This window comes from Exophiala viscosa (assembly GCF_022695815.1).
Source record: "Exophiala viscosa unplaced genomic scaffold EDD37scaffold_10, whole genome shotgun sequence".
Classification (NCBI taxonomy): domain Eukaryota; kingdom Fungi; phylum Ascomycota; class Eurotiomycetes; order Chaetothyriales; family Herpotrichiellaceae; genus Exophiala; species Exophiala viscosa.
This window is the reverse complement of record NW_026944362.1, coordinates 946,707-966,146: the sequence shown is the minus strand read 5'-3', so window position 1 is coordinate 966,146 and position 19,440 is coordinate 946,707. Positions and strand designations below refer to the sequence as shown.

At 50.2% G+C, this 19,440-nt stretch overlaps 8 protein-coding genes across 8 annotated transcripts; 3 read left to right on the top strand and 5 right to left on the bottom strand.

Moving 5' to 3' along the window:
* Positions 1 to 758: 758 nt before the first annotated feature.
* Positions 759 to 2,745, top strand: EDD37DRAFT_688107 (cytochrome P450 oxidoreductase). The gene is made up of 7 exons (XM_062819955.1): positions 759 to 962; positions 1,015 to 1,074; positions 1,139 to 1,470; positions 1,550 to 1,899; positions 1,950 to 2,001; positions 2,031 to 2,354; positions 2,429 to 2,745. The coding sequence occupies exons 1-7, from the start codon at positions 788 to 790 to the stop codon at positions 2,609 to 2,611; spliced, it is 1,476 nt and encodes a 491-aa protein (XP_062667481.1). The 5' UTR covers positions 759 to 787; the 3' UTR covers positions 2,612 to 2,745.
* A 1,205-nt stretch (positions 2,746 to 3,950) lies between these two features.
* EDD37DRAFT_688106 (major facilitator superfamily domain-containing protein) lies at positions 3,951 to 5,429 on the bottom strand. The gene is made up of 2 exons (XM_062819954.1): positions 5,088 to 5,429; positions 3,951 to 5,031 (listed from the first exon to the last, which is right to left on the bottom strand). The coding sequence occupies exons 1-2, from the start codon at positions 5,405 to 5,407 to the stop codon at positions 4,068 to 4,070; spliced, it is 1,284 nt and encodes a 427-aa protein (XP_062667480.1). The 5' UTR covers positions 5,408 to 5,429; the 3' UTR covers positions 3,951 to 4,067.
* A 626-nt stretch (positions 5,430 to 6,055) lies between these two features.
* EDD37DRAFT_124724 (uncharacterized protein) lies at positions 6,056 to 7,080 on the bottom strand. Its single transcript, XM_062809358.1, has 2 exons — positions 6,901 to 7,080; positions 6,056 to 6,819 (listed from the first exon to the last, which is right to left on the bottom strand). Exons 1-2 carry the CDS (start codon positions 6,901 to 6,903, stop codon positions 6,472 to 6,474), a joined length of 351 nt encoding a protein of 116 aa, XP_062667479.1. The 5' UTR covers positions 6,904 to 7,080; the 3' UTR covers positions 6,056 to 6,471.
* EDD37DRAFT_124723 (esterase/lipase) lies at positions 7,081 to 9,022 on the bottom strand. Its single transcript, XM_062809357.1, has one exon. The coding sequence runs from the start codon at positions 8,750 to 8,752 to the stop codon at positions 7,259 to 7,261; it is 1,494 nt and encodes a 497-aa protein (XP_062667478.1). The 5' UTR covers positions 8,753 to 9,022; the 3' UTR covers positions 7,081 to 7,258.
* Positions 9,023 to 9,112: 90 nt separating this feature from the next.
* Positions 9,113 to 11,522, bottom strand: EDD37DRAFT_638534 (fungal-specific transcription factor domain-containing protein). The gene has a single exon (XM_062817106.1). It carries the CDS (start codon positions 11,374 to 11,376, stop codon positions 9,382 to 9,384), a length of 1,995 nt encoding a protein of 664 aa, XP_062667477.1. The 5' UTR covers positions 11,377 to 11,522; the 3' UTR covers positions 9,113 to 9,381.
* Positions 11,523 to 12,367: 845 nt separating this feature from the next.
* EDD37DRAFT_673282 (glycoside hydrolase superfamily) lies at positions 12,368 to 15,198 on the top strand (the record flags this gene model as incomplete). The annotated part of the gene is made up of 6 exons (XM_062819477.1): positions 12,368 to 12,501; positions 12,557 to 13,100; positions 13,125 to 13,501; positions 13,553 to 13,986; positions 14,036 to 14,274; positions 14,330 to 15,198. The coding sequence occupies 6 exons, from the start codon at positions 12,368 to 12,370 to the stop codon at positions 15,131 to 15,133; spliced, it is 2,532 nt and encodes an 843-aa protein (XP_062667476.1). The 3' UTR covers positions 15,134 to 15,198.
* Positions 15,199 to 15,658: 460 nt separating this feature from the next.
* Positions 15,659 to 17,533, top strand: EDD37DRAFT_673274 (putative carboxylesterase; the record flags this gene model as incomplete). Its single annotated transcript, XM_062819476.1, has 4 exons — positions 15,659 to 15,808; positions 15,861 to 15,941; positions 16,000 to 16,310; positions 16,384 to 17,533. The coding sequence occupies 4 exons, from the start codon at positions 15,659 to 15,661 to the stop codon at positions 17,429 to 17,431; spliced, it is 1,590 nt and encodes a 529-aa protein (XP_062667475.1). The 3' UTR covers positions 17,432 to 17,533.
* EDD37DRAFT_124698 (putative tetrahydrofolylpolyglutamate synthase) lies at positions 17,534 to 19,439 on the bottom strand. The gene is made up of 4 exons (XM_062809356.1): positions 19,285 to 19,439; positions 19,043 to 19,222; positions 17,937 to 18,993; positions 17,534 to 17,884 (listed from the first exon to the last, which is right to left on the bottom strand). Exons 1-4 carry the CDS (start codon positions 19,324 to 19,326, stop codon positions 17,637 to 17,639), a joined length of 1,527 nt encoding a protein of 508 aa, XP_062667474.1. The 5' UTR covers positions 19,327 to 19,439; the 3' UTR covers positions 17,534 to 17,636.
* Position 19,440: the final 1 nt, after the last annotated feature.

Below are 19,440 nucleotides of genomic sequence, written 5' to 3'. Positions count from 1 at the left end.
TCGCGGTATCGGCCATGTTCGTCTACAACTTCGTTCGGCTGGCTGCACTCATTTTCCCCTCCTCGCTGTGAGTGGTTGCTCATTTCTTGTTCCTGGTTAAGGAAAGAGACTGACTTCTCATATTCTTGCAGCTATCGTGGATTAGACCTGACGTCAACGCTGGCACGAGTGAAACCTCAATCGTCAATGCTTTGACTGTTGGTCAAGCAGTGCTGAGGCCTATGGTCTCTTCTGCATCGGACACATTCTAGGCAAGAAAAGCCATTCTGGTTGTATCAACCGTCTGTGGACTTGTTGGGTCAGCCATAGCGCCTGGTGCGCACAACGGTGGTCGGTTGATTGCTTCTTCGGTCTTGATTGGCATCTCCTTGGTCGCAGCTCCTCAAATGAGCGGTTGTCGAGACTAGACACATAGCATCAGCATGGGAATTGTGTACATCAATATATCCAGGTAAATATGGCCCAGGTTATAACTGGTCCACAGCAATGAGTCTGGGTCAGCCTGAACGAGCTTACTGTAACACAAGGTAGGGCCGCCCACCTATCTTCAAGGGGGTTACGATGTGGCTTGCATACGGCCAGACCTACCTCAATCACCCGGATACTGCCTCGCACTTTTGTTCCCTTCCCCCTTGCCCCGGCCTGGTTGACGTGATGCGATAGGCCGCACGGGCTTTTTCATGTGGTTGTTCGCGGGGCCGCCTCTACACGCATTTCATGTTGAAGGGCTGGAGGCCGATGTTCACAACGACCTTCCTTTGCCACATTTTCTTGATGAAACTGCGTTATGGAGGGCGTTACTCGGCACCTTGAGCGTTCAAAATTGTGGAGCATCTTCACAAAGCATGCCGCGAGCATACTCATCGTTGCGTTTCTACTTCATCTACTGCATACTCGCTATAACACCCAGCTACGAAGATTCCCGGGTCCTTTTCTTGCATCCTTTACAAGTCTTTGGCAAGGTAAGGTTCTGACAAAACTTTGCGACCTCGCGCGCTGAGATGAATGATGTAGTATGGGTAGCTTCGAGCGGCAAAGCCGAAGAGTACTATATGGAAGTCCATCGGAAATATGGTGAGATCTCACACAATTTTACGTCTTAGAGTCACAAGGCTAATGATGATCTCGACGTACGTAGGTCCCGTGGCAAGGATAGGTCCCAATGAGATATCCTTTGCCGCACCCGCCGCAGGAAGAAGCATTTTCAAGACTGGACAAGGCTTCCACAAAACCGAGTTCTACACTGTTTTCCTGCCCAACAATATCAAGGACATTTTCACCGAGATCGGGGAAGACGTGCATGCAACAAAGAAACGCTATACTGTCCCTCCTTATAGCTTGTCGTCCGTTCAGCAACACACTGCCCAGATCGATGCATTGATGGTCAAGTTCCTGCAGAAGCTGGACGACTTTGCCTACCAAGGCGTCGCCTGCGATTTGGGAAAATGGCTCCATTACCTAGCTTTCGATGTCAGTACTGACACACTTGTGCCCAGTGCTGCGCTATCAGCCTTGAAATGTCCAAGTCGCTTACTTCCCTTCTATTTAGACATTGGGAGAATTCGCCTTCGCAAACCATTTTGGCTTCGTCGATGCCGGCACGGACATGAACAACACCATCGCAACTATCAGCGACTCCACATACGAGAGCGGCATTATCGCCCAAATGCCCTTCGTGGAGAGGTGGACACGTTCGATTCCAATCTGGAATTATTTGCCTTCAGGCAAGAATAAACTTTTCCTGCTATTTAACAAATCGACCGAAGTGCTCCAGAGGTTCCAAGGCAAAGAAACGGGCGAACGAGAAAAGTGTCTTCTGAGATCGCTCCTTGAGGCCCACCAAGCTAATCCAGACAAGTTCAATCTGAATGATGTTCTCGCAGTTTCAATGGGAGCTATGTGAGCCACGTCCTATTCTGACTTGGAATTAAGCTGACCTGAACTTCCAGCGGAGCCGGCTCGGACAGTACCGCCTCGACGATGAATAGTTTCTGCTGGCACGTTCTTTCTAATCCCCATGTTCTGGAAAGCTGGTTGCCGAACTGCTGCAGGCTCCTCTTTCCGATATTGTCCAATACCATGAAGCGCTGGAGCTTCCATACTTCCAAGCTTGTCTGAAAGAGGTGATGCGACTACAACCTGCCGTGGGTATGAACATCACTCGTCAGGTTCCCGCAGGAGGCACAGAAATCGATGGCGTATATGTGCAAGAGGGCACGCAAGTTGCCCTCAACGGGTGGGTGCTCCATCGTGACAAGGAAACATTCGGTAGCGATGCCGATGTTTTCAATCTGGAAAGGTGGCTCAAAGCGTCCGAACAGGAGCTGAAAATGATGGAAAGATCATTGTTCCAGGTAAGTAAGTTCGCTACAGATCAATTTCCTTCGTTCTCTAGTTTCACGTTGGAGCTGACCGAATAATCGTTTAGTTTGGCGGAGGCTCGCATGTTTGCATCGGAAGACATCTCGCATTGTTTGAGATCAACAAAACCTTGCCACAAGTCTTCCGACAATACAACATCCGGGTTGTGGATCCGACACACCCTCCTGCTCACAGAACAGGGTTCTTTTATATCCAAGATGGACTAAGAGTGTATTTGGAGAAGCGCTGAGTACGTTAGGGGATGCGATAGCGTCTGGACAATGTGTTCATGAATGCATGTAGTATTTTGGTTGCCTCATCGAGCAACCTGGCGGCTGAGCTTTCAACCCTTGACAACTTGTACAACTCGAATTCATGTATGACACCGCCCTCTATCAACTACCTGTGCAACTACCACGTATTTATCGGTGAGAGCGACATCGTTTACCCATTTACTGCAGCGCGATTTACCCACTGATCGACGACCTCGTCGTCGCCCTCAAACGGAGGTGTAATAAGCCGTTATCAGACTAGTAAAATGGTGCCGGAAACCATCGCGTATTCTTGCTGTTTATCATACCCCCTAGGGAAGATCTCGTCGTTGCCTCCGCGGCTTAATATTATACTACGTTAACGTCGAGATTCTTTTCTACTCTTCTAGGAGTCTATATAAACATGCTTTTCACTTCTTTTCCTTATCTTTACTCACTAAATAACTTCGTTAGTCGAAGATTATATATACTACCATTATTAATAGGTACGCCGTCGTCGCCGCCGTAGGAGGAGCTATCGACTATCGTTATCGACGATAAACTCCTAATGTTATTGCTACAAGGTGAACTGGCCCGCGTGGTCGACTTGGATCATGATCTCCGGATGCTTGTAGAGTGAGTATCCGTTGGTCACTTATACTCCGCCGTAGTAGGCTTTGGCCCTTGGCCGTCATAGTCGTCAGCCATCTCTCGAACAGTGATGTCCCGTAAAACCATGCAAGTGACCAGAGTATCTCGCCTATTTATTGGTGACCGGAAGAAGCTATGCTTGTGTCTATATAGCCTAGTTTTCCAGTCACTAGTGACCAGAATATATATGGCCGAGTAAAATTATGGAAGTAAATATATTTTGAGCTTAAAAAGGTGAAGTCGCAATTGAAACCCTCTCTGTACTAAGTTATTGGCAATGAGCACCTGAATCGCCAAGCTGAGTGAACGAATCTATATCTTTCCAACCACTGTATCTGCTTTTGAACTATGATGAATTTCCTTCAGCAGAGATCTGTGACTTCAGAAGGTGAACAAGCTTTTTGACTTCGACTCTCTCAGCTGGATGTTCGAGGATTCCATCATACCAGTAGTGATTTGATCTTTGCGTAAAACGTCGTCACCACTTTCGCGTTCAAATAGCCAGTTCAGTCCTGGTCTCTAAGCACCATTGGCTACAGTCCTTTATTACATTTGAGCCTTCCGAGATGGTCGACGGGGTAGAAGTGACTGCTTTAGAATCTTGGAAAGATTTGTGATTGCTTCGAAGGAGATATGGAGAGGGTATCTTGAGAAGCAAACTAGGAATACATATCAATGCAGCATGTTCAGCGATTCCCTTCGCCTAAGGCTCTTGCTGTCAGGAACAGGTCCCGACCCATTCTTTGTTGCCAATATCCGCACCAATTTAATGGTTACATTTGCTATGACCGCCAGTCATAACATTTACACACTACGCCAGCCTATCCACCCACGAGCATGTGGGCCTCTGAGACCAATTATCACGTACCCAAGCACGAGAACAGCGATACTCAGTCCTCCTGATGCTATCCAACCACCATACTGGGAATAAACGAGTGTTCCTGCCTTCGTTCCAACAAGCTGACCGAGATATAAGATAATCACAAACGCCGTGTTAACCCGATTTCGCATCTGTGGCTCCAGTGGATGCAGTGAGACTCTATTCGAGATCTGCAGTATTACCAGGCCAATATCAAGAAGAAGCGCTTCCAATATAGGACCGGCAATCGAGTGTGTGCCAAGAAAGGTTCCTAGAATGACACCGACTAGACTGACGCTTTTGCCTACCGCTGCGGAATACAGCGGTTCGCCAAGTGGTTGAACGAGGTATTTACCACAGAACGGAGCCGCGAACATGGTTGCGAGACCAATCAGGCCAAGGAGGCCGATTTGGCTGGAAGTATAGTTATAGATCGGTCCGGCAAGCAAGAATGTAACATTTGTCCAGAAAGATGAAACCGCAAAAAAGGTCGAGAAAGACAACAATCCTGCTTGGACCAGAATTGGGTGTTTGTAATAGAGAGTGGGAATTGACCATAAAATGTTGTGATATGTCTTAACCAGCTGTAAAATGGCGACAGAGTTGATAGTGCCGTATTCTGGCATGAAAATCATAAGCAGGAAAAGTACAAGCAACTGGAGACCGAGAGCGAGCCAGTATACATTTCGCCAAGACGTATGGTCAGTAATGAGGCCAGATATGACACGGCCGAGAAAGATGCCGAGTGTAGGACCGGTACTCATTATCGACAAGTTGAATGCGCGATTCCGTGACGTAGACAATTCCGATACCAGAGGGAGCAGTAGTTGCGTGACTGGAGTGAATAGCGCAGATAGAAAAGTGAACGCTACAAACGGAGTATACTCGTTTGAGCAGCACGCGCCAAGCCTACCGTACATTCATGTAAGCCACATAAGTATAGGACGTTTGTAAAACTGACTCACCAGAATATCGTCGTTAGTCCCATCAAGATTAGCGTGAATTGGCGCCTTGGGAAGAAGTCGGCCAGTGGTAGGATCATGAACAATCCAATGGCATTCCCCGCCTGGGCCATTGTCGGCACGTTAGCTATTTTTGCCAACGATACCCTGAAGTCATCAGCGAGGACGTCTAAAATAGGCTGACTGTAAGAGAGATTAGCGGAAGCGAAACCCGAGGCAAGAGCATAGAGTATCGTGAGTCTTCTAGTGAGGTGTGGCGGGATTTGAATGTTGGAGAACTTCCATCCAAGCCTCAGGAGATGCGGCACAACTTGAAAGACCATACTGTAAGCGTGTGTCTATCTGATGAAGTGTTTGTCCCAGTTACATGGATGGAAAGCAGCATATATACTTTTCCACAATCACAGCGAAGGCTGAGCTTCCCCGCACGAAGGTTACGAGTGGCAACCATAAGCGATCCATCGACTAAAATCGAGAGCGTGACCTCATTTTCGTATTCTTTTTAATTTACTCATAGACCACGACGGAAAACGAAGAGTCGTTCTTTACCACGGAGTACTCGCGTATAGCTTGCAGCGTTAGGGTTGACACAGGCGACTTCTGATGACTACCAACTTACCCTCCTGAATAGCGTAGCGGGCTGGGGGCGCATACTCATGATGAGCGTACAGGATGCTGTTGTGGGCAGTGTACAGTACGATACACTGCTCAAATTCAAATGTTTCGGGTGTACGGATATGAAGCAAACCCCATCCGAAGTACCTCGACTTCCGCACCCCTTGCAGCGCCGGGGACTGCCGGCGCGGCCATCACCGTGGGTGCCACCGCTTCAGCCTTACGATATATTTTTGGACTCACGACCTGAGGCAAGGTCGGAAAGAGTGGAATGGTTCAGCATTCCGAGACCGGGAGCCTGATTCGACCAGTACTTATTGTGCGAGTGAGAACGAGAACGAGGTTCGAACGACTAACCGAGGGACGAAACGCGGCGACTGGACGACTGAGGAGGACGACAAATTGACCAAATGGAGTCGTCTTGGCAAGCCATGGTCGTGAATCTTTGATCAATTCCCTGATCGAACCGAAGCTGCGATCCGCTCGCGTTGGTTTGTGGTTCTAGCACCCAAAGCAGGACCAATCGGGATATCTAGGCGCAGGAGTTCTCGGCCTTGATAATGTTGACAGTGCTCATTGTACCGCACATGGTACCGCACATGCAAGTCAGGCGGTGTCACTGCCTTCCCGTCCCGATTAGGACTAGCGTGACACATTTTGGCACTTCGAGGCATACACCTTTCTCGTAGCACTCTTAGTTAGTTGCCAATCAAGCAATCAAGTCAACAACACTATCGAGTGCTTACAACTTCTGGTAGTCGAGTATGCCAGTTCAACTTTTAGAATCTCCCTGCACGCCAATGATCTGTTTCCCGGAGTTCATATGGTCTGCCATTGACACTCCCCACGTGGCTTCTGGGCTTGCAATGCCAACCTGAAGGATCTTACCGTGACGACGAACGAACTGCCACGATTGCCTTGCCAGCAACTCGACTCCCGTCGTATCTAACGACGTGTGGACTCCCCTGCCTTCTGTGATCTTGAGCACTTCCGCCACAATATCGATTGTGGGATCGAATGTGTTGATCGTATGTGTCGCACCAATGGACTTTGCCAATCCTAGGCGAGAATCAGTGCGATCAATGGCTATGATGGTTTTACATTCCCGCATAGTCGCTGCCTATAATATACCGGGTGTGTTAGCATGGACTACAGTGGCATGGCTAAGTTTATAAGGAAGCAATAGATGGCGTGACCTCACCATTATAGCACTTTGTCCGACACCGCCAACGCCAATGAGGGCAACTTCTTGACCGCTCTGAACATCTGCGATGTTTGTGAAGGCCCCCACCCCTGCCTGCACACCGCAACCCAACCTCGTACGAAGGCTCCCTACAGTCTAACTACCGCAAGGTAATATCCGAGGCTGACCTGCTAGGTGACCTGCTGGGCTGCCTGTATAACGTTCCAGACCTCTAATTCTCTTTCCCAGTGGTCGTCACTTTGGTTCCAACATATCGCTCCGGATTTGTCCAGCAAGGTCAAGGACCTCTCTCCCTGGGATCCTGGCTGTGCTACATCATGTCCGGACAACCATTGCCCAAAGATCTCGATGAACCTCAAAGTTGACTCCTTGTCTTGCTCAGTGAAGCCTGCACGCCAACCGCTTGCCCACAGATTGGAGCATCCAGCACGTGGCATGTGCCGAGATGAGGATGAACCCAGTCATCAACACACTTGGCACGCCATTGTATGCGGAACCTCAACAGATTTGCGGCCGGGAAAGCTTCTATACCAGGCACTGCAATATTGGGATGTAGCAAAGCATGTGTCAAGCCACGCTGTGAGGCGTGCACTTGGGCATCGGATATCATAGTGCCAAATAAGTCTGCCCAAGTCTCTGCGTCATTCTGGTCCACTGGCATTGAATAGTGTGACACCAGTGCGTTGACAACGGCTTCAGGATAGTAATTGCGGAGGCCTTGGAGAAATGCGGCATATGACTTGGGCGGATTGTTCAGCCTGTAAAATCTGTCTTCATGCTCGACCTCGCAAAGAAGCAGCCGCGTGCCATTCCTGGCCAGGCGCGTGGCAAATTCTCCCGAGAGGACGGACGAAATAAGAGTAGGCGAGATGAAGGCCTTATCCGTTGACGCCCGGAATGTGTAGAGCTTCATTTTGTGGAGTGATGAAACAATGTCTGCCGATGTGACAGCGCGCAGCGAAGACAACTTCTGCGCTTGCGTTGCCGTCGTTGAGACATTCAAAACACCACATAGGTCGTCGAACTGCGCTGTAAGCGCTGGAGAATCCACGGGATTGGGTTGGACGGCAACAGCGTTAGACCATAGGTACGCACGCCGGATGAGACGTTCTGATGCTGGGCGGAAAGCATCATAGTAGAGCTGAAAAAATGCCGAATATGCGCCTGCAGATTGTCCTCCCACAGTTAGATTGTGTGGATCGCCGCCAAACAATGAGATATGTTTGGCCACCCATTCTATAGCGCAACGTTGATCCCAGAGCCCGTAATTCGAAGCGCTGAGGTCTTCCCCAAGCCCTACAAGATCTTCGCCACCTAGAAATCCGAAAACACCAAGTCTGTGGGTAGGTGAGACAATGATTCGGGGTGTGGAATCTGCTAAAAGGTCGCAAGGATCGTGGTCGCTGGATTGACACGCGCTTCCCACTTGAAGCCAACCCCCATGGATATGAATCTGCACCGGCCAACCATGACTGGGCGCTGTCTGAGCAGGAACCCAGATGTTGAGATAGAGGCAGTCTTCATCTTGAACATCTTCATCACTCGGCTCACCTGGAGGATTGGCAACCATTGCCTTGTCAAAATTAAACATGTGTGTGGGCTGCGGACACACAGGCCCGAAGCGAGTATAATCGCCCGGATCACCAGACGCATTGTTGAACGAGAAATCATCAGGCAGAGCTCGGGGACGTCTCCATCGAAAGGGCCCGACAGGCGGCAATGCGTATGGAACCTTTGCATATCGATAGCACAGTGTTCTCCCATTCTCATCAACGTATTTGACCCCCTTCAGTTTACCCCTAGAAGTCGATAGGACATGGCTCTGCAAAGTCGATTGTGTTGCGCCCATATTCAAGATCTGCTCTGCGTGACAATGTCGCACGGAGTAAAGTTGAAACTTCAGATAACGAAAACTTTTGTGCACTGCTGGCACGAAAGTTGATGAACCTCGCTAGTGCCTGGGCGACCCTTGTCCAGATTCTAGTCAGGGTGTTGGTCAGGGCGATATCGGTGGTGGAGAAGCCCGAATGCGAAGCGGCTTTGGGGTGGGTGGGGGGCATATTTACTACAGTAACTACTAGTACTGTAAAGGCTCAACCCCTGCTTCAATGTGGACGGCGGGGATGTGGGACTTTCCCCACGCAGTCTGACACAGTTATATCCCCAATAGCAGCCCAGCATGTGAGAGCAATATAGAGCCACATGTCGGTCAGGACACGATGCATGATCGACCTGTTCCCTTCTTGTCTCTGGCAAGATCGCTACTGACATGGGTATCCGGGAGTATATCAATGGAGGTGTTTGATGCCCTTTGTACATAATAAGTTGGGACGTAACAAGAAGTACGATTCGGTGGCAGGCGAATCCCAAGCCACTTCGATCATGCTGACGAGACTGTGCGAACACAGGAGCCACTTAATTTTTCATGCCAGCTACTGACTGATGAGACCGTACGGCGAGCCCATAAAGCATTTTTACTCAGGCTGAATTCGAAAACATGTTGAGGTCATCTCCCCCCAAGCTGAACATGTCTGGATGCCATCCATCGGTAGACATGTCATAAGTCAGTTGGTCCCACGCTGTAGCATCAAACACGTTAGACATGTCGTTAAAACCATCGTTGAGCGGCGCTCGACATGCACCATAAATAATGGCAACGACTCTCTTTGAGCGCGAGGCCGCCACAGACCACGGACTCATGGTTTCAAACATGTCTAGTGTCTTCTCGATCATACACCTCCATGTCCAGCTCTCGGCATGCTCAGGCTCAATGATCAGGCTCAGCAGAAGGACAAGACATGCCTGGTACAAGTACCAAGAAGCGGTCCAAATACGAATCTTGAGCAAAGGTTGCATTTTGGATGCGATGTAATCAACCGCCTGGCAGGCGATTGCTCGACACTGTTGGATGGCGTACTGCTCATCAGGCTGAAGAGAGATGAATGGTGCCGTTCGTGCCGCCCAGCTTAGCAGCGCCGGCCGGTAGAGCAGGAGACGAAGATTCAAATACCTATGTTGCATCATGTATTGCTGTGTGATCAGACGTTCTGCGCATGCTGGTGGAAATGGAGAGGGGGTTCCTTCGGACCAGTCTAGGACCTCTTGATCCAAAGCTTGTACACCGTTGCAGTTCCACGTATTGATATTAGCAAAGTGTTGTTGCATTCTGGTGGCGAGTACACAGAATTTCTGAGTGCAGGTGAGGAAGATGGCCAGAGCCAAAGGATCTTTAAATTCAGAAGGAAGAGAAACGTCCATTGCAACAGGATCCCACCGGCCAAGAGTTGGACGACCCAAAGTCATTCCTCCCCATGTGTCGAGGCAGAAAAGGCACCACCATATACGCCGTCGAGTCTCTAACTTGGCGTCTTTTCTTCCGCCTGTGGATAGACCACTACCATCAGCATTCACAGGTTCGCGGTGGAGGCCTAGAGCAAGCGCGATCCTGAATGCCGCTCCCATAACCGCATAAGCCATATTTGGTGAGTTTCGGTAGTGGAGATAACATCCTCCAAGGAGGCAAAGGGCTTGCAAAGACTCTATGCTGCCAATGCCGAGAAATTCGAAATTGAAATGTTCTTTTGCTCTTGAATAGTAAAAGTCGTCGGACTTGTCTCCTGGCCCACCACCAGCAACAGCCCCTAGTGCCAGAACCATATTCAGCAAGGCCAACCAGGCAGAGTCGCATCGAGTACCCTGGCTCCAATGATGACGAAATTCATCCTCGTCCAGCAGGGGAATGATCCCTTGCACATGCTCAAAGTATGCTTCGATGCAGATCTGCTCATCGATGATGGGTTGCGGGGTCTGCGCCGCCTTGTCATGATTGCCCAGATGCGTGAGAGGTGCTGGGTCGGTGCGATCAAAGACTTTTGACATTTCCTGCTGAATGGAAGGCTTCAATCTGAATATCGCGCGGAGGATGGCCCGAGTTGAGGATATGCCCATGAATGATCGGCGGTGAGCGTTAAGGGATAAACCATTTACATCATCGCAAGCCTGTGATTCGGGATCTTCCTGTTCCTGCACTTCGTTCCAGTCGCGCTCATCGCCGCTGTCAGGGACCTCACCGTCAAGTGGCGATTGATCCGACGATCTCGAGTTCGAAGCCTGGGCCAAAGTGGCAAGCTCGGCGCTGGAGAGCTGCATCAGGTATTCTGGGGAGTGAGTTGGAAAGAGCTTGCTTAGAATTATGTTTGCAGCTTGAGTTTTGCTGTGAGACTCGTCGGGTGCATCTTGTCCTCGTTGTCTTGTCACCGTGTCAGAAGCCGGGCTTGTCGATTCTTCAACAACGTAATGACCTCGGATTCGAGGTCTTGAAGCCATTCTTCGTCGCTTACGAACAACATATTGACAATCCGGAATTTCATAATACACACATTGACCGCAGGGTTGATTTCCGTCACAGCGTATCTTTCGCCTCCTGCACTCACTGCATGTTTTATTGGCTTTTGGCTGTGATATGGATGCCATGTGGCCTATTCAATTGTTCGAGAATGTCACTTGATGGAATGGGCTGAAAAGGTCATGATTGTTGGTAGGTGAGTACACGAGTAAAGACAAGAAAGCGTCGTGGGAGAACGTTGAAAGATGAAATTTCGGAGTGATGCAACTTCCCCGCAAAAGAGAACTTTAGGCATGCCTAGAAGCTCCTGCCCAGCCTGTCTAAGTAAAGTCAAAGGCCAGAGGGCTGTCGCTTACCCCTGGCGATTGCACCTGGCCATACCGCGCGGGGATCGCCGTGCGACGCGGGGATCACCTACCGTACCTTCATTTGCGGAGTATTTCAACTGGGAAGGGTAGACCGAGCTCCGACGTCAATACCTGAACATCGAGTCGCTGATCATGCTCCCCAGGTAATTCAAAGGATCGTTCCTTGATGAACTCGGCAGTCATATCATCGTCAACGATCGGCCCAACTCTTCCTATCCCATTGGATTCGCTTGATCACATTCTCACTAACGCGGGCTTTCGGACGGATATTGAACTCCAAATGACCCTTTCGGTGGACGAGTCTAGCACGGAATTATGAACGGAGACCCTTGATCGGCCACTCTAAGTACAGGGCTTGTGGCAAATCAAGCTGTCCTGGCCGTGTGGTTGCATTGTGTCTGCGGTCTCTAGGTCTAGGTAAGTGGCTGTCTTCCTGTGCGCAGGGACAACGTAAACATGCCCGGCTGCATGCAGAGGCAACTCCAGGTACTGCTACACACATAGTAGGTACGGATCATTCGGGTACCGGCTACCCACATCGACCACTAAGGCGGATAAGCCTGCCTGGTTGAAGGAACGTGTTTCAACGGTCACCATACTAGTACCTTGCATGTCTGCTTCTCTTCATGTATTATCGATGAACGTTCAGGACCGGAGGCGGGTTTCCCTTTCTATTTGATTGACGAAGAATTGACTTAGCCCTTCATCATCGATTCTCATTTTTCGTGACAGCTCCTGTGGTTTGCTAAAAATGTCTCTATCAAATACCGTCGAGCTGAACACTGGCTGGCAATTCAGAGAGATTGATCTGGGAAAGTCAGACTCATGGCTTCCTGTTCCTTCAATCCCAAGTGTGGTTCATATGGATCTAATACACAACAAAAGGTGATGTTGTTCGTAATATATGCCTAGATACCTCTGTGGTCTAACACTTCCACAGAATACCCGACCCTTCGCTTGATACCAATGAGCTCGACTGTCAATGGGTAGAAGAAAAGTCATGGAGGTATATGCTTGAGTTTGCTACGCCGTCTCGAAAGATTGGCGACAAAGCCGTTATTGTTTTTGAAGGTCTAGACACGGTCGCCACAGTCAAACTCAACGGCAACGAGATCCTGAAAAGCGACAATATGTTTGTAAGCCACAGAATCGACATCACGACTCAGCATCTCGATACTAGCCACAACACTCTTGAGATCGACTTCGCTTCAGCCGCAAGGTACGCACGTGGGGTCGAGAAAGACCATCCAGAACATTGGTTTATAGCGCACCAAGGAGAGTCCACGCGTATGGGACTTCGCAAGGCTCAGTATCATTGGGGCTGGGACTGGGGGCCAAGACTAGTGACAGCAGGCATCTGGCGACCAGTAAGGCTCGAAACCTTCAGCAGCCGTGTCGAAGATGTATCAGTGCAATACTCTGTGGACGAGAAGTCGAAGGACTGCCAGGGCATCATTGACGTGCACGTTGAAGCAAACGCTCAGGTTGACGTCTGGCTGGGGCTGCAGGGACCAGACGGGTCCTCCGTGTTGGAAAAGCAGATCACAGTCGAAAAGTCTGCGCAAGTACCATTTACCTTGCGGAAGGCTTCCTTGTGGTATCCATTCGGGTATGGAGAACAATCGCTGTATACCTTGACCTGCAACATCGTCCATGGTACTACCATCATTGACAACGTAAGACGGAAGGTAGGCTTCCGGAAGGCGGAGCTGGTCCAAGAAAAGGATTCATACGGAAAATCTTTCTATGTCCGAGTCAATGGGATTGATATTTTCGCTGGCGGTTCATGCTGGATCCCTGCTGATCCGTTTATTCCTCGAATATCTGCACAAAGATACAGAGAAGTGCTGACGGCCATGGTCGAGAGTAACCAAGTCATGACCAGGTAAGGAATTGTCCTCTCAGCCGGCAAATAATCCACTAATTGATCATGCAGGATTTGGGGTGGCGGAATCTACGAAGAAGACATCTTTTACGAGGTTTGTGACGAATTAGGCATCCTCGTGTGGCAGGATTTCATGTTTGCCTGCGGTTCATACCCAGCGTTTCCAGATTTTCTGGACTCAGTGGAGCGTGAGGCAAGACAAAATGTACGAAGACTTCGTCACCATCCATCTGTGGTGCTTTACGCTGGTGGAAACGAAAACTACTATATTCAAGAGACTTACAAGCTTACCTACGACTATGCTGGGGACAAAGATCCTCAGTCATGGTTAAAGTCCAGCTTCCCTTCACGGTACATTTTCGAGCATTTGCTTCCAAAAGTACTAGCTGAAGAGTCTCCTGGATCTATCTACCATCCTGATAGTCCTTGGGGTGATGGCAACCCCATCTTGGACGATACCGTTGGCGACATCCACCAGTGGGAAGGTAAGATCGGACAACCTTCCAGCACGCCTTCTTGCTAATCCAGTTGCAGTCTGGCACGGAGTGATGAAACCATATCAGATCTATGGCGAAATCGGAGGCCGTTTCAACAGCGAGTTTGGCATGGAGGCAGCTCCCCATATCAGCACGATTAATCAGAGTATAAGTGATCCCAGGGAAAAGCATCCATCATCATGGACCATGGACTTTCACAATAAAGCCGGTCAACAGCAAAGACGTCTTGCTTCATATATTTCCGAAAACTTCAAAGTCACAAACTTGGACCTGAATGTCTGTCCAACATTCTTACCTCTATCATTTTAACCATGCTGACTTGATGATGCAGAGCTGGGTATATCTTACACAATTACTACAATCAGAAGCCATGCACTATGCATATCGCAGTTGGCGTCGCCAGTGGGGTAAGCCTTCCCAGCGCCAATGCGGCGGTGCCTTGGTCTGGCAGCTCAACGACACATGGCCAGCCACTTCCTGGGCCATAGTTGACTATTACCTCGTAAAGAAGCCCTCGTTTTATGCGATGAAGCGAGACTTGAGCCCATTGTCTGTTGCAGTCATGCGGAAACACAACAACGACTGGACCAAGCTCTTTCCCTCGAGACCAGACACGATCGAATACGATCTGTGGGTTTCGAGCAGCAAAGCGACGCACATCGAAAATGCAACCATAGAATTGCGCTTTATCTCGATACGGACAGGACAGGAGTTTTTGCCCACGCAACACAAAACTGCCCGGATCGAAGCCAACAGCTGCACTACCATCTTAGATAACACCAAGCTCGATTGTCCACTTGACAGGGACGCTTTCGTGATCTTTGCGAAGTTGATCATCGATGGCAATGTGGTCAGCCGAGACTATGACTGGCCTCAACCATACAGATACCTTTCTTTTGAAGACCGAGGGTTGGGAGTCAAGCTCAATGAAAGCCGGAATCAGATCAGTATCTCCGCGACAAGGCCTGTCAAAGGCTTGATATTTGGAGAAAGGCCCGGATTGACATTGAGCGACAATAGCATTGATGTGATGCCTGGGGAGCAATACATTGTCGACGTCGACGGTCTGCAAGAGGGTGAGGCTTTGACTTGGAAGTACCTGGGTCAAGCGGAAGCTCCTACGTGCAAGTTATGAGCATGAACGGTGGATGCAAGTATAGAATATCGATAGAGTCTGGTGAGATGAACCGTTCTTTGAGGGTCGCTCTTGATTAAGACCGAGCTAGTCACGTCGGGCCATTGCTGGCACCGACGTCTTTTGTACTCTGTGTATAAATTTAGGACTCTGGGAGTGTCTGACCGTGTGCTGAATGCATAAAACTATTGATGACTACATTGTGGGCGCTATAAAATTGTCTTCTCGTCCACCGGACGTCCGGGTCCACACGGACATTCAAACGGGACTATCTCTTCCTGCCCTCATCAGGTCATTTGCCAAACCTGCCTACCTCCACAATTCGGGCATGGAGAAAACAAGCGAAGCATCTTCCCCATGGCACTAAGAAGGCTTGGAAGCCTCATTTATGGGGAAATTAGCCCCAGCCGCTGCTGTCCGGTGGCCTCGCGAGATATATGAGTCGGATCCGAGTACACTTTCACCATATATTCGTGTCTCAACCTCTCATCTTCCAACAAGAAGGAATCAGAAATGACAGTCAAGATGGTGACCCTCTCATGGACATCGATCGCTCTGCTGTGGTCAACAGCTCTCGCGGCGGCAACTGGCCTCGTTCAGACTACCAGCGGAAAGATCCAGGGACATTCTGCTCCAGGTGTCTCTGGTGTGACTGAGTATCTGGGCATCCCATATGTGAGTCAGAGGATAGTCTGCATACCTCGCACGACATGTTGACAGACAGCAGGCCAAACCGCCAACAGGGGACTTACGCTGGGCACCTCCTCAAGTATACAACAGTTCATCCCTGATTCAAGCATCGAAGTTTGTAAGACCGCCTACTACCTTGTGGATCTCACCTTCGAGAACTGTCTGATATATCCCAGGGGAATACATGCCCAGCACAGACTGGCATCGGCTCAGCCTCATCCCTCGAGGCCGCCGCCAAAGCTCTCAATGTGAACTTGACAACCCAGGGCGCGGAAGTGATCACATCCCTACTGGGCCAAACCGACGTGACATACAGCGAAGACTGCCTCACGCTGAACATCTGGACCAAACCCGGATCCGGTGACAAAGCAAAGGCAGTCCTCTTCTGGATCTACGGCGGTGGATATACCACCGGTACAACCGACAACACAGGCTACAATGGTAAATACATCGCCGACCAGGAGGACGTCATCATCGTGAGTGCAAAGTAAGCAACAACTCCACCATTTCTCCCCTGCCACCTCCGCATACAAGCCATCGATATTGACTGAGATCAAAAGCTACCGCCTCAATATATTCGGTTTCCCCGGTGGGCCAAACCTCACGCAAAACCTCGGCCTTCTCGACCAGCGCCTCGCAATAGAATGGGTGCGCGACAACATCGCCGCTTTCGGAGGAGACCCCAGCCGCATCACACTGTTCGGCCAATCCGCCGGCGGCAGCAGTGTCGACTACTACAGTTACGCGTGGACCAAAGATCCCATCGTCGCCGGATTGATCCCTGAATCCGGCACCGTCCTAACACCCTCAAGTCAAGCCAGTGCCTCCTCCGCCGCGGAAAGCTGGTACAACGTCACCGGAACCGTCGGCTGCGGCGACGCCAGCACAGACAGCACAACCCTCCTATCTTGCATGCGCTCCAAATCGTGGGAGACGATCCAAGCTGCGATCGTAACAGGATCAGGCCTGTCGTCTGTGACAGGAAGTTTCGGTCCGACCATCGACGAACAAGTCGTCTTCTCAGACTACGTCACCCGCACCCTCGCCGGCAACTTCATCCGCAAGCCCATGTTGATAGGCAACAATGACTACGAAGTCGGGTTGTTCAAGGTGATTTTCGCCCTACAGAACGTCACGTACTCCGAGACGATCTGGGACTTTTTGCAACTCGTCATATATGACTGTCCTGCCGCATACCGGGCCGCAGCAGGAGTGACATACGGCGTCCCGACGTGGCGGTACCGGTGGTTCGGCGACTTCCCTAACGAAAGACTGACGACCGTGCCTGATTCAGGCGCATGGCATGGTTCGGAAGTCCCCCAGATCTTCGGGACGGATATGGATATCCAGAATGTTGTGCAACGGACAACTCCCGAGACTGCCATTGCGAGTTATATACGCGGAGCGTGGGCGAGTTTTGCGAAGAACCCAAGCAGTGGACTTACGGCGTATGGTCTGCCAAGGTATAACCCTTTGGGATCGACGTTGTTGAGGCTTGCGTATAATAATCAGACGGGGCCGAATACTGCGTTTCCGGCACAGTATGATGCTACTTGTCCGGCATTGACTGTTTTGGCGGGTGCTTTGGTGGATCTTGGTGCACTTTGATGAAGCACTACAAAGTCAGGAAATTGTGTACGATATGTTCATATAGTCGTGTGTAACATCAATCGGGAGTGAAGGATTTTCTCCGAAAAGCCTCAACACGGTAGCAGTCTGGGTCGCGGGTCCGTATATCAGCAGACAGGATGAAGAGCTGTGCGGCCGAAGTATCTTCCAGTCGTGTCTAGGGTGGCTGTGGCTTGTTGTTGACCTAGAGACCATCGGCTTGCTCTTGATGCAGCAAGTACAACGCACCACCGACGAGATGCAAGCTCCCCGTGACCAACACTTGCAACTTACCACCTCGCTCGGAGCCGACTCTGTCCGCATACTCCAACGCCTCCTCAATCGAAGGCTCAAACCTAGTCCGTGCGTCAGAGTGCATCAATTTCCACATGTCGCAGTATTGCTTCGGTAGTTCCTTCAACGATTCGTCCTCCGGAGGCTTCAGCGTCTTATCTATGTCTTGTCAGCACAAAACAACGCGTAAACAACGAAGGCTAGCTCTTACCAAGTCGAACCATCCCGTCCCGTCGCTCTTGATACGTTGTAAACACCATCTCGGGACCTCGAACGCCACTGTGCTCAAGCGCTCTCGCTAGGGCTCTGAGTAGGGACGGTCCGTCTCGCTCTTCGGACACGTGCGAGAAAATGACCATACTTGAAGAACCCTCAGCGGTATATCTGGTCATCTCAGCGAACCACTGCACCGCCTGTCCTATACTCAATTCATTGTGCGCACCGTCGAGGTACCAAGTACAATTCGGAGTCTTGATAACCTCGAATCTGCCAGGCCACGAGAAGTGCTCAATACCGTTTTCAATATCTTCCCTTCGAAGCGCTTTCTCATCAGAAGGACTCTTCCTCGAGAGGAACGCACTGACCAAGGCGATCGCCAAGGAACAATTGATCCGCTGGACCGGTGCACGCAACGCATTCGCATCGCGAGGCACCGATTGGTCGACTCCGACGATCTCAAGCTGAACATCCTTCTCGTCTGCTCTCGATCGCAACACGGCTTCGACTTCGGGGTCCTGCGGCGCAGAGAAAGCAAGAGATCCGCTCTTGAAAATACCCGCCTTATGCCACGCGACGTCCTGAATCGTGGGACCTAGTTGCGCCAGATGATCGAGTCCAATCGAGGTTATGCCAGTGACAACAGGCGCGGGAACAATATTAGTAGCATCATACTCGCCACCATGATGAGTTTCGATGATCGTAGCCTGAGCTCCCTCCTTAACAAAAGTATGGATGGCCAGCAATAACAGGAATTGCAGGTATCTTGGTTGAGGCTGGGGTAGGTTTTCGTCCTCGGCATGTCGTACGAACAAGCGATCCCATATATCGTAGAAATACTTCGTAAACAAATCCTCCGAGATAGGTGTTCCATTGATTTGAATGCGCTCTCGAATGCACGTTAGGTCAGGCGAAGTGTACAGACCGACTTTCTTCGGGAAGCCTGTCCTCTTGCCATATTGTTGTAACAACGATCGGACGAATGCACAGGTACTCCCTTTGCCTTTCGTCCCGGCGACATGTACGATGTTCAAGGCCGCTATATCGCGATCCTTGGCGAGAATTGTCAATACCTCTAAGAAAAGGCCTGGGCGGACATACCGTGTACCCGATCTTCCGGAGCCAGTCTTTCATGCCCATCAAGCTCGGTGTCCCTCGGAGAGATGAACCAGCCTTGACCGATGACTGATTGGCAGTCGCGGAGGTGGACGTTGTGTTGGTGGCATGACTGGTCTTTGGCCTTGCTTTTCTCCGCCTGGTCTCAAGGAGTTTCAGTGCGTTCTACGCTCGGTGAGCTTGTGCTTGATCTCAGGTCAATCATTATTCTGGTGGCAAAGGCTCACCTCGTATGTTCTTTTGGAGCACACTCTCGTAGCTTTCTCCATGTCGAAAATCAGCTATTTGTGATTGTGGTAGTAGTGTGAACGATCGCTACCAGCACTGCGGAAACTTTACGTAGAAGTTGAGTTAAAAGGTAATGATGGTAGGTTTATCTTAGG

Coding starts and splice junctions, on each gene's coding strand:
- EDD37DRAFT_688107 (XM_062819955.1), top strand. CDS start 788: ATGGAGGGCGTTACTCGGCACCTTGAGCGTTCAAAATTGTGGAGCATC. Junction 1,471..1,549: donor TCCATTACCTAGCTTTCGAT/GTCAGTACTGAC, acceptor CCTTCTATTTAG/ACATTGGGAGAATTCGCCTT. Junction 1,900..1,949: donor GCAGTTTCAATGGGAGCTAT/GTGAGCCACGTC, acceptor CTGAACTTCCAG/CGGAGCCGGCTCGGACAGTA.
- EDD37DRAFT_688106 (XM_062819954.1), bottom strand. CDS start 5,407: ATGGTCTTTCAAGTTGTGCCGCATCTCCTGAGGCTTGGATGGAAGTTC. Junction 5,032..5,087: donor GGACTAACGACGATATTCTG/GTGAGTCAGTTT, acceptor AATGTACGGTAG/GCTTGGCGCGTGCTGCTCAA.
- EDD37DRAFT_124723 (XM_062809357.1), bottom strand. CDS start 8,752: ATGGGCGCAACACAATCGACTTTGCAGAGCCATGTCCTATCGACTTCT.
- EDD37DRAFT_638534 (XM_062817106.1), bottom strand. CDS start 11,376: ATGGCATCCATATCACAGCCAAAAGCCAATAAAACATGCAGTGAGTGC.
- EDD37DRAFT_124698 (XM_062809356.1), bottom strand. CDS start 19,326: ATGGAGAAAGCTACGAGAGTGTGCTCCAAAAGAACATACGAG. Junction 19,223..19,284: donor GCTCCAAAAGAACATACGAG/GTGAGCCTTTGC, acceptor CACCGAGCGTAG/AACGCACTGAAACTCCTTGA. Junction 17,885..17,936: donor GGACGGGATGGTTCGACTTG/GTAAGAGCTAGC, acceptor GACAAGACATAG/ATAAGACGCTGAAGCCTCCG.